This window comes from Lissotriton helveticus, chromosome 5_1 (assembly GCF_964261635.1).
Source record: "Lissotriton helveticus chromosome 5_1, aLisHel1.1, whole genome shotgun sequence".
Taxonomy (NCBI): Eukaryota; Metazoa; Chordata; class Amphibia; order Caudata; family Salamandridae; genus Lissotriton; species Lissotriton helveticus.
This window is the reverse complement of record NC_136065.1, coordinates 1483288714-1483301241: the sequence shown is the minus strand read 5'-3', so window position 1 is coordinate 1483301241 and position 12528 is coordinate 1483288714. Positions and strand designations below refer to the sequence as shown.

The 12528-nt window shown below is 42.9% G+C and overlaps 1 protein-coding gene across 2 annotated transcripts in view; it reads left to right on the top strand.

The window, feature by feature from the left end:
• Positions 1–11057, top strand: part of C5_1H6orf132 (chromosome 5_1 C6orf132 homolog) — a 143344-nt gene extending 132287 nt beyond the window's left edge. The window contains exons 4-6 of one of the 2 annotated variants that reach the window (XM_078644484.1): positions 782–1095; positions 1144–4154; positions 9486–11057. In XM_078644484.1, coding sequence (XP_078500610.1) covers positions 782–1095; positions 1144–4154; positions 9486–9576 — 3416 coding nt within the window. In that variant the 3' untranslated portion in view covers positions 9577–11057. Of the gene's footprint in view, positions 1–781; positions 4155–9485 lie in introns of both variants that reach the window. The other variant, XM_078644483.1, reaches the window with a different exon arrangement.
• Positions 11058–12528: the final 1471 nt, after the last annotated feature.

Genomic DNA, 12528 nt, shown 5'->3' with positions numbered 1-12528 from the left:
TGGCTCGTTGACGAGGATAGCCCACCACACTAGAAGGCTTTATACTGTTCTGCCACTCTGTATCCTTCAGCTTAATTCTGGCCAGCTGCACTATAGCTTTTATGTGGCTCACTTCCTTGTGATTACCTCCTTCAAGGCTTCAGTTTGCTGGGCTTTGCTGCTTACTGTTTCTCTTCCCTGATCAAGGGTCTGCTCTTTTCTCTTCTCTAGTTTAGGGCATGCTTAATTCAATGCCAGGGATGAATTGTTTTCCTTCCATTGCATGACACCACAGCAGGAATTCCTCTAGGATCCTGTTCCTGGTCCTATCCTGAACCATTCACTTACTTGTCACATTTTTGCCTTTCATCCCAACATTAGGATTACCTTAAAACACAATCTAGCTGGGATGATTGTCCATATTAGAGTATATTAGTTGACAAAGGGATCTTGCGTGCATGAAGGTGTTAAATAGAAGTCTTGGTGGGGCAATGAATCATTATAGTGTTTGTATGTTGAAAATAAGTGTGTGATTAATAGTGGTCTTCATTGCTAGTAAAAACACCTTTTGATTGCAATTGTAATATCATGGAGATAGCCTGGAGTCAGTCTAAGCTTGAGCATTACGTTTAATGATGACAAGGACCTTAATGTGTACAGCTTTTGACTTGTGAAATTAGGGATCCAAATCTTTTATAAGGTATGTCACATTCTGTTGCCATAGCGTTTCGAAGCCTATAGAAGTCTATCAATTTCACCATTTAAATGTATTTTTCTAATTATTACGCTTTGATTTATGCAGGTTATGGGACAAAGGTCAATGGAAACTACCGGATGTACAGTTCTGTTGGGGATTTGAGGACAAGCCGTTATTCAGACGAGCAGCTAGATGATGATGATGACAATATTCCTCCACCACCTTCAATGCCACCGCCTCCACCACCAACAAATATTGCTCCTCCACCACCTTCATTTCAAGGGAAGCCACCTTCACCTTCCTTCATGTCTCCCACCTCACCGAGTCCACCTGATTTCATACCACCTACACCAGTTGCAGCTCCTTCAGCATGTCCTCCACTACTTCCACCCATGGCCCCACCGGCGCCTCCACCGAAGGCCCCACTGGCGCCTCCACCAATGGCCCCACCGGCGCCTCCACCGAAGGCCCCACCGGCGCCTCCACCGAAGGCCCCACCGGCGCCTCCACCAATGGCCCCACCAGCCCCTCCACCAGTGGCCCCACCTGCACCTCCACCAGTGGCCCCACCTCCGCTGATTGTGGCATCTATACCTTCAACAGTTGTCCCTCCAGCACCACCATTAAATGTCCTGTCTCCACCTACAGCACCAACCCCTGCATTTGCCCATGCTCTACAGCCACCACAAAATGTCTCCAAATGGAAATCAGAGACTGGCTTAAATACTTTGCAATCCAACATGCCATCAAATGTAACGCATCAAATCTCTTCAAATGGTGGTGTCTATCCATCAACCCTAAGACCCAAATCACATTTAGATCCCCTTGCAACATTACCCAAGTCATTCAAAGTTCCTCCTCCAGCTCCCGCTCGATCTTCCTCCATTATAACACAAGAAAAAAAGGACGTCTCCTATGATGAGCCAGACAGTGAATCCAAGAAATCCATGGCTAGGTCCCCAATTCCCTCGAGTTTTAATCCAAAAGCAGAGGCCAAACTTCTCTTTCCTGCTGGCCCAGATCATTTCTCATTAAAAGAAGCGATTATCAAAAGAAGATCCATGCTCATGATGGAGGAACCCTCCAGCCCAACCAGCCAGGAGCCTAATGAATTACCTAAACCTGTGATAAAGGCCCCACCTGCACCCGCTATGGAACATGAGAAAAACCAGGACTTAAAAATAAACACCCTTCCTGTGGATACAAGAATACCAACAAATGGAAAACGTCAAAATGTCAATGAAATTGTAATTCCGAATTCAAGCGATGATCATGGGCTCACTGCAAGGACCAATGGAAAGCAGGCCAATGGAGTTGATAGACTCAAGAACAACCTTGAACATCTTATGTCTAAAAAGGGAGAACAATTTTCAACACAACAAAAAAAAATAGATGTTAATGCTGATTTGCAAAGATCTGATGATTTTAACTCTACCAAATCAACGGAGAAAGCCATCCCACCAATGCCAATAATGGGAGCGAATGGAAAAATATCACATGATCCTAAAACTGATCAGTTCAAGGAAAAGGCCATGGAAACCCTAGTTCTTAGCCCACCCGAGTTATTTAAAGACACTAGTCAAAAGTCACAAGAGGATATTAGTTTATTCAAAAATAACCTTAGCCATGTACTGTTGATGCCCAAAAACGATGATACATTAAGGGAATCATCTACAAATGCAAGGCAAAGATGGGATGTAAATAAAGAATCTGACAATTTTGGTAGCTATCTGGTAAATAGAGGAGAACCTATAATAACCAAGCCTCCAATAAAGATTGCTCCACTCCTGCCGTTGCCCAGGGATAATGAGAACAAAGATGGGGTCTACAGGACATCAAATATAAGTACTGGTAATAAGATTGGGGACATCGTTCTTCCACCCCCGGATTACCTACAATCGAGTAGTAACCCAGCCTCCCCTACACTCCCTTCCATGCCAAAAAGTCAGGTTGCTGCACCGGTGTCCTTTCCTAGTTCCACAGAGGTCGTCACACCCACAAAGGTGCCTCAAAGTTCAACTGAGACTTTGTTACAGCAATACAAGCCACATCATGGAAGGCAAGTGTCTGTTAGTAGCATGTCTTCTTTGACACAAGCCCATGATGAACCAGCAAGTCCAAGTAAGTCCTGGGACAGTGAGTCAACATCTTCAGAAACGTCTCATTTTTATTCAGTTTCTGACGACCCACAGAAATCTCAGAATGAAAGCACAGAACTGAAGCATCCAGTTACAGGAGAGAAGGTAGAAGCTGGCTCACCCATGGCTCTACTACTGGCTGCAAAGGAGCGAGCACAAAAAGCAAAACTCTCAAAACCCAGGGAGCACAGAAATCTGTCTGAATCTTCAAGCTCTGTCAAGCCTGAGGCAAAGGCTGCAATATTTCGGCCTAGTAATTCCAGTCCAAATTCTTTTGTTGTCAAGCCGAAATCTATCCCACTCATGTCGGAAACAAAAGACAATACTATTTCAGCCGCATACAATGGTAGAATGCCCACCTCTGTGGAGCAACAGCAAGCAGATCCTAAGCCCTGGATCAGTCCATCAGAAAGAATTTTGAACAAACTGAGTTTAAGGAATGATGAATCCTTATCTCCAAAGGATGGCATTGGAGGACAAGTTCTAGGTCTTCGGCATCAGACTGAGAGTTCCAGTAATGCCAATCACAATAACTCACCTGATGTTCAGATATCTTCTTTCACTTCCCCTACACCGTTTACAGTTATGGGAAACGAAAACTGGAAAAATCAGGACCATCAGGCTTTGGGAAAAACCAGATCCCTTCAGAACCTTCCACAGTCTTCTAGTGGGCTACATGAAAAAGAGGCCGCAGACATGCAAGTCTCCTCCTTTGCTTCTCCCACTCCATATTCAGTTGCCAATGATAACAATGAACAAGCCTATAATGTAGACTTGATACCACCGCCTCCTGAATTTAGCAATGACCTTGAAGTAACATCCTGCCTGGAATCAGAAGCAACACAAAAGGACTTTAATCCCAAGAGCCACACACCAGTCAGAGTAGAAACATTTACCATAAACAGAGACTCTAATCGTCTGAGGTTTGACCATAATTCTGTACCACACGCACCTCTCGTTTCACAGACTACTTCAAATCAAAGGAACTATGACCCCTATTCAAGTTACAATTCCACCCGCTTCTCCAATGACCCTCAAAGCCGCTCTCTGATTAAGAAGCGGTTGTATATGCCTGAGCCTGAGCATCCACAAAGCTACGGAAGGGCTCCTGGGGCGAGCCGATTTCAAATGTCGAGTATGCCTTACAACTCGAACTTCGGACAGTACAGCTCTTCACATGATTCAGATGCTCGGCGATTTAACACCGCATCCAAGGCTGCAATGCAGAGAAGAACATCCATGGAGGCTCCAGGGCGATCAATGCTGCCAAGCTCTGTTGTGAAGGAGGTCACACAGATAGCCCAGAATCGGGAATATTCTCATGGTCAAACAGCAGCACGGTAGGTTTAAATGACTGAATTGCACTTAGAATTCTCACTGTTTCAGTAATATTTATATTGTTTGTTGCAGTAACTTTTATTTTTTTACATGAAATAGTGGTCCTATACCATTAGAGATGAGACTGCCTTGTGGCAGTACTGACGTGTTTTGCGTTGCGGTCACAATAGCATTTCGTGAATTAAAATATAGTTATGGCTCATTAAGGAAACATGGCAAAAGGCTAGCTTGTATGTAGACAAAAATAATGTGCGCCCTATAGTTCCTATAAGGAGTTTTCCACTGGGTACCAGCGGATTCCTGAATCCAAGGACCTGGGTGTCATTCTTACCTTCAAGCAGGCTCTCATTTTTCACCTTGAAGTTTGTCATTCTGAAGTCCCTCAGTTCTGCTGCTGCCATTCTGCTCCACCTTCCCTAGATAACCTGTTGAGAAAGTTGGTTAAGGAGGCTGCATCCTGCGTTGGCAACAAAACTGATTGATCATGCTTATTCTACACAAACCGTAAATGTAGAGGTAGTTGTTATAGTGCAATCACTCATCATGCGAAGTCACATTGACTCTCAGAATTCTGCAAATAAGGCTCTATTTCAGGATTGAAGATATGTTTGTGGAGAGCGTGTTTTATTTAAGGGATAAACAGACGCAGTGTGTGATGGCACAATAACTCGGAAGTTCATTGGTGATCGTAGATCTGCTGTCTCGCGGATCTCCGTCCTAGACCATGTTAATTTATTCAGCAGATATTTTCAAATTGAGAAATTCTCATTTTCTGACAGTAAGAGCTGACATATTGTAATACCCAGAATCCATTTAAAATGCTAATGTTATCAACCGTTCCTTGCATCCTTTTCCTACATTTGGTCATCTAGAACCATAGATTAGGAATACTTTAGGTTTTCTGATAACACCTGAGGTTTCCAATATATTTGCCAGGTAAATAACTGCAGCATAATGAATGGCTACACAAACCAGGCATTCCATTTAAATTCTACTCTAGAATGCAGAGGAACCCCAGGTAGTCATTTAAGATTTAGTGCGATAGAGGCTCATATTTTCTAGATTTGCAAAAAAGCCTAGAGGCAGCCTACATCATTTCCATGAAGTGTGCCAATTGAAATCAGGAATGCCTACCTGTTCAGCATTGCCTTCGCCTCAATAGCCCAAGAAGAAGATGTTGTTTCTACAACTATGTGAAAATCATTTCTCGTGGAAAAGGTTGAATTTTTGCAATTAGAACAGTGGAAATGTGTACATTTCATATTAGGATTTATGGCTGATTTAAATTTAGATTGTCAGTCTCTCAATACATGGAATTGGATATTTCATACGGTTTCCTCTTTTTAAAGTCACAGTAATATGCTGAAGATTGTGAATCACAGAAGGTGGCGCCGTTGATGCACTCATGCCCATCTTTTGTGGTGGTTGCTGAAAACCAAAATATATTAATTGGACAATGAATGTAGCCGAGTGTCGCAATGGAATGCTAATATGAAGTATATTACAGAGGAACAGGTGCTCCCCTTTTGGGTTACGTTGATCTGACAAAGCTAATGTTTTTGATTTTTAATTACTTTTACCCAGTTTGATTAGTCTGCCTGAAGTGTTCAAGAGTACACATCTGCCCACCTATATTTTCCACACATTTTGTATACATTGGTCTAGGGAAGCCATAGCTATAGATGGCCCCAAAAGTTGCATTTTACCATTTATATGTATAGGATTATTTGCTCAAGCTCAGAACAAATTCTGAGTATGATTGCAATAAATTTAAAATGAAGGTTAAACCAAATTTTAAATCTTTTCTTTGTTGGTGTGAATATTATCACTACTTTTTGTGGAATTTAGATTAGAAAAATATGGGATAATGTGTAAAAAACTGACAAAAGTAGTGGTTTCTATGCCGTTGGATTCGAGAACTGAATTGAGAATTACTTTTCATTATATGAATTCAAATTTATTTAGATAGAAAACATATTTATCCAAGAGCTTCATATAAATCCTGATCCGCCAATGTGGATTCAAGAATTACAAAGCATTCTGCAGAGAAGTCGTCCACATTTAAAACTGATTATTAGCTTTTATCTCTTTAGACTATATCTGACCCATTGTCTCAGTTGTAGCACAGATGTTCTTATCCACACCGCGACCTTTTCCACCCTTAAACTGGTTAGCCAAATACTTGAGTCCTCTCCGCTAAGTTCCCTGGCGCATGTCGCTCTTCTGCTTTTTTCCCATTTCTTCTTTTTACACACTCCAGCCTTCCCTCTCTTCCTTCCTTTTATCTCCTACCCTCCACCCCTTTCCCTCCTTTTCCCCGTCTCCCCTTCTCCTCCTTACTCGCCCCCACTCTTCTTCTTACCCAATCTCCACCCACTCCACGTCCTTACCTTCACCCCCTTCTTTTTCTCCTCTGAGTCCTTTCCCACTTTTCCCTGCTGCTTCCCTTCCCTTTCTATCTGACCCGCCCTTCCCTCATCCCCAAGCCCCTCCTCATTTGTCTTCTCCCCCACGTTTACTTCCCTACCTTCTCTTGCCTCTCACCTCACAGCCTTGACTTACCCTCCGTTGCCTCCCCACTTTCCTAACATTTCCCCTTGTCTCTCCTTATGCTCTCCCTCCACCAAACATTCAAGTCTCCCCACTATTTTTCTTACTTCCTCTCGTGAGTTTCTTTAGTTCATTCTAAGACCCTGTGTCGTGGTTCCTGGTATTTGAAAAGCACAACTATACCTTTTCAGTCGGTGCGCATGCGCTAGATCAAACTGTTACATAAATACGATTTCATTGGCTACTTAAAGTTTCACAGTGACACAATCTAAATGTATTTTCTATTACACGCAGGGAAGAACAGTGGAAAAACCGTGGTTCCTCCCTGTTTGTCTGCTGCAAAGGCAGACAAAAGTATACCTGTTTCTTCCACCTATTTTTCTCTGTTTTAAAGTGGAAATAAATGAACATCCTCGGAACACTCGTGTTTCTATTCATCCTTCTTAGCTGTTTCTTCGCAGCAAGTAAATCCAGCCATGTTTGGCAAACGTGCATCTATTTCAGATATTAGTGTTCATAAACATCGTTTGTGCCGATACAGATAGTCAAATGTTTCTATTCCTAGAAAGTGGAGCAAAGAATTGTAATTCTAAGCACATTATTAGCATTTGTAAATCCACCCATTTTGAACGTGGACCTCAGCTCCCGAATTTTGTTTTCGGCTCTTTGTGTGATTGTGGGCAAGTCAATGTAGCTCCCGGTGACTCAGACATTAAAGATGTCTAATGTTTAAATGCGTGATGATGAAACTGGCCGTAATTTGTGCGCACTAGTAATGCCCCCTTATTATGGTGCGATCTGACACATCTTCGTCATATTCTATATTTTTGTGATCTGGTTTTAACTAAACTCCAGGCACAGAGTAGTGGGCCACGTGCACGTTTGAGATGCCCCCGATTATGTAAAGCCTTTCACCGTTTTTTTCAATTTGGTTCACACGTTTTAGACAGCTAGAAATCATGCATGCTCTCTCGCGGCCATTGAAACTTGTGACAAGCAGGTTACGCACAGGAAAAAACCCTCCTGAGCTCCCTCATCGGGAGCGTGCATCCTACAAGTGTCAGTTTCCGTGGGATGAACTCAAATCAGAATTCTGTTAATCGCTAGGTTTTACCAGGCTCTTGTCCTACTTTATGGAGACACCTCAATGCTTAATGGGCTTCCAGAATGTTATCATCTTTTCATAATCCCGCACTCCCTCCCACTGGCAGCGGTACAACCCTACTGGACCTCTCCACCTCCCATTTGCCACACCATCTTATGAGTTGGGCAGACTTTTGTGTTAGATGGGAATTCTAAGACTCGCGCACCTTCATCTACGATAGACACCTAGGAGTTGGTGAAGGGACAGCGCCGGATGCTCAGCCGCAGAAGAGGGCTTTGATGGAAGATGAGGCAGCGTGAGGAGCGCAGTGTCCGTAGAGGTGGGCGTCTGCCTGACTTCACAAGTTATCATTGACAGGGTTGTGGTGGCCAAGGGGGAGGTTACAATAGAGGGACATACACTTGGAGGTGTCTCGTCAGGCCTCGTGGCGCTTCTGGGAAGATCCAGTGAAGAGGCACTTGAAATGACTCAGGAGAAGCAATGATACTCTCTGTGAATGCGTTGGATGTAGTTGGCAGGGAAGATTGTATGCCAGGTAAAAATGTTTGGAATAAGCCATAGTAGAGCTGTCCCTTTGTATTGAGCATCAGTGTGTTAGAATCCTGTAAGAAGCATGCGCTCACAGCAGGATTGCGGAAACCGAGGCACTTGGGCTTCCTAACCTCCCTTCGGGCTGAGCACCTCTACAGAACACCCACTGTGGTGCCAGGACAGTTTGTGCAGGGGCAGGGTCCCCTGTTGGTATCTTGAGATTGAAGAAGCACAAAACTGCCCCCAACGTAGGAGTGAGTATTGTAGGACGGCCCATTTTCCTGTCAGTTAGGCTCTGAATACTTGTCTTTATTTCATTTGAAACTAAATGCACCCACCCTTCTTCTCTGGGGAGCAGTTGGAGAAAATGGACACTTCTCAGTAGGGAGAAACTTCCCAGGGGGTAACAAAGGCTCTTCAATTCAAGCACTAGCATCAGAGACTGATACAGACGCGGTCAGGGTCCGACTATTAACTATTAGCAGCCCTGCTCACGTCCTCTGTTCCTATTCTTTCTCATTCTCTCTAGTCCTCTCATTTCTCTTTCTCTCTCTCGTTTTGCCCCTGTTGTCCCTGCTGCCATACATCCTAGAGACTGTCTCAAAGGCAACGGTGGTACTGGGTCTGGCCACATGACCCGAAGACCACTAACAATGGTCTGCCTAGTAACAGAGTTTATTATCGGAATATTGGTACATCTTTTGTCTGCAGTCATTTGATTGGGAAGTTTCATTACTCTGAGACTGGATTGCCATTGTGTGTAAACCTCATACACAGTTTGTGTGAAAATCCTTAATCTGAATGTTTCAGTCTTCTCCCTGAGTTCTCATATGGTCATCCAGGGTTTTGTTACCCTGTGTTTTGGCACAAAAGCTGGGTGTGCAGAAGGTTTTCATAGGCTCACCTGGTTTGTCTGATCATTCAACAGTAAATCACAACTGCCCACCTAGTGTTGGAGATTGAGGTATTGACGTCGTAACACGAATGAACCCAGATTGCTAAAGGAAGATCTGCTCATGTTAATAGACAGATTGTGAAATCTAATGCTGAATCCCTCCAGCCTCATGAGTTGCGTTGCTTTTTTCTGAATGTTCTTTTGCTGTCTCGTTCCATAGTTTTAAGTTGTCTTCCTTTCATTTCCTTCCAGGACTTCACAGGGTGGCTCGGGCTCGACGTTCACGGTGAGGCCTGGAACAAGACAGCCAATTTCTTACACGCAACAAGGGGGCCGCCACTAAAGGGGCTCGACGGAACGCTTCACCTTCCCGCTGAGGCAGCCAATGGACGAGCTTTGAGGGGATTTAAATTCACAGGTCTGCTGCAGGACCCGGGGCCATCCCAGAAGACCATTGAAGACCATTGAATGCCACAAGGACTTCTCGAAACAGAAGGTTTCTGGCCTGCAAGAGTCCAAGGTGCCAGATGATTCGCTAAAAACTGGGAAAAGTGGATTCCTTACAGAGTGCCATTTTAGGATTTGTGTCTACCCCTTATGTTCATTCTACTGATAGACTAACAAATGAACAGTATCAATAACAGTGTTTTTGATGCAATTGTTAAAAAAATGAACAAATCTTTTATTTTTTATTTTTATAAAGCAACCACAAAACAACATTGCTCAGCTCTCAACCTGGTATCAAATCGCCCCCGTTTTCAGCAGATGTGTCTTCTCTTCAGGCTGAGCTTTCTTTTACATGTTCTCGTAAGTTTTTTTTGTTAGTTTGATACCATGGTGAGTGCAGTTTTTTTTATTGTCCTGGTACCATGGGTGACTGTGCAGGGGTTAGAGGCTTAAAAAGTGCGCTGTAGGTTGCTTTTCACAAACTAGTGTCGAGCTGTTTCAGTCGATTCTTCCCTCCAAAGTCTTCACCAGGAGCTGCCACATTCGTATGCAGGTTGTCACTCCAGGCCCCCCTCTGGAGCTTCCCAGGAACGTGGAAGGAAAGGCCAATGTCGCGTGCCCACACTCACGCGGGGCTGTCCTGCGGCCCAGTTCTAAACTGTCTGGAATTGCAACGTGCAACAGTGCAACTTCAACAAATGTCCTCCGAGTGCCTCTCTGCGCTAGTGTGCATGATTATTTAACAAAACTGTTAAAACTAATTATTTTGACCGCTGAACCTACAACGTTGACCCATTCAGTCATCACAGACCTAGAACTCAACATCATTTCTAAACATCACTAGAAATTACAAAGCGAGAATTTTTTTTTCTAGACTGGGAAACAGGTTTGTCAGGTTACAGAAAGGTGGCTGTTCGCTCTATCCTCAGCAGGCATGTGTCGTGGTGTGTTTAGGCATGTTAAGGTTGTGCCTGCTGTAAACGTTCTATTTTTTTCTTTGCAAGCCCTGCATACGCATAATGTTTAAGCAACGATATCTGCTACGCCCAATGGCTCACACTTGCAACCAGGTGAGAAACTAACAGGTCCAATTATTCTCCTCGATGTACCAAAATATATAAATATATATAAATATATTAAGAACGTGTAAAATAAATGGCTATATTTAATGAAGTGTACAGGGGCTAAAAAGCATGCTTTAGATAAAGCACTTTTCAGTTACTCTCACACCTATTATATGTTTTATTCAAAGCACTTTTTTCAGTGTATTATGTAAAAATAAAGTGTTAGGGAGAAACTTATTAAATATTTCTTAAGTTGTATATATTTTAATGATAATGCTATATTATTTATGAATAAACTGGGAACTTTCCTGCAGCATTGTGCATTTTCTTCACTATCTGAATGTGTAAAAGTGCCCCTGCTTTCCAAAAGAAAGGATAGATATTTTGCCTTTATTTATGAAGTGCGTTCACTGCTCGCCTGGCGAGATTGGAGGTGTGAATTCATAGTTTGGAGTCAATTGGCTTGGATTTCGTGTTTCAAGTATTTTAATCCAGGCAAAGCCATGGACAGTCTGTGACCTATCACAGCCTCAGTGTCCGCTTAGAAAGATTACAGAACACTGAGAAGCACCCCCATGCTAGACATTAAATGTTTTTTGCATTTTGTCTCTTTACCTAAATTCAAGCTGACTTCACTTATGATTCTCATCAGTGAAGTCTTCAAATGACGATGAATCTCCAGTGCAAAGATCAGACACTTAAAAGACAATGGTGTCACCCATTTCATCACTGTTCCAGCAACCTAGAATATACATTAATCTTTTTCTCAGCTGTTGTGAACTTGCACGCCCTACTCCTGCCTTCCATTTAGTTCCAAACCATGGGGCCCTTGAAGCTACTAGAGGAGAAGAGGCTTGCCTTGATTATTATGGGTGATAAGCAACCACTATAAAGTTTACTCCAAAGAAAACCATAGATTGAAGTTGATTCTGGTCAATATGGATTTAGCGAAATTTGCAGCAGGCCTACACCAGTCCGTTCTTCTACAATAGGCGCTATCCTTTCTGAGTATCCAAGGCACTGCTCCGTACTTCCTCTTTCAACCATGACACACTCAATCTCAGACCCAGATTGGGTGGGAAGGTTACAAGAAAAGGGCACATACGCACGCTTGTATTATCAAGCCCCATTTGGAGGCAATTGTTATTTTACCTATATTTGCAGCAGAGCAACAGACTTCTTAGATTAAACTTCTTGAGGTGAGTAATCCTAGTTTAATGTTTATTAAATGGGAATATTGGCCAGTAAGTGTCGAATGTGAGCTTCAGCCTAAATGTTTTACTCTTTCCTGACATCACACCAGTGCTTTAAGAAAAGGTATTTTTGGATGACTTGATAGCGAGAAAACGTTAACATTCAACCAAATCCCAGAAAGAGTTGTGAGCCCAAGGTCTTAATGTAGAACGGCACACTTTCATGGAAATCTAAACATGTTAAGTGTTTATTTGTTTTTGAACTCAGCAAATCGGGTGGTATTTACTGCAAATTCTGTAATGGAAACAGGGCACAATCCTTACCCATGAAAAGAAAAGAAGTAAATTTGCCTGCAAGTGAAATAATCTGCCCCAAGAGCTACAGAAGACTGGTTTAAATTGATCCCATGAAAGTGAAGGGATAGCAAATAAAACCAAGCAAAACTGTGTTAGAAACCTGTTGTCAAAAAGTTCCTTAGTTTAATCTGTTCAATTCGGACCTTATTGTTGCTGAGTACAGTGACACTTTAGGTGGACACTGTAGTGTTTGTTGCAGATGCTAAATATTGGACAATTTCCGTTTTCTCACAA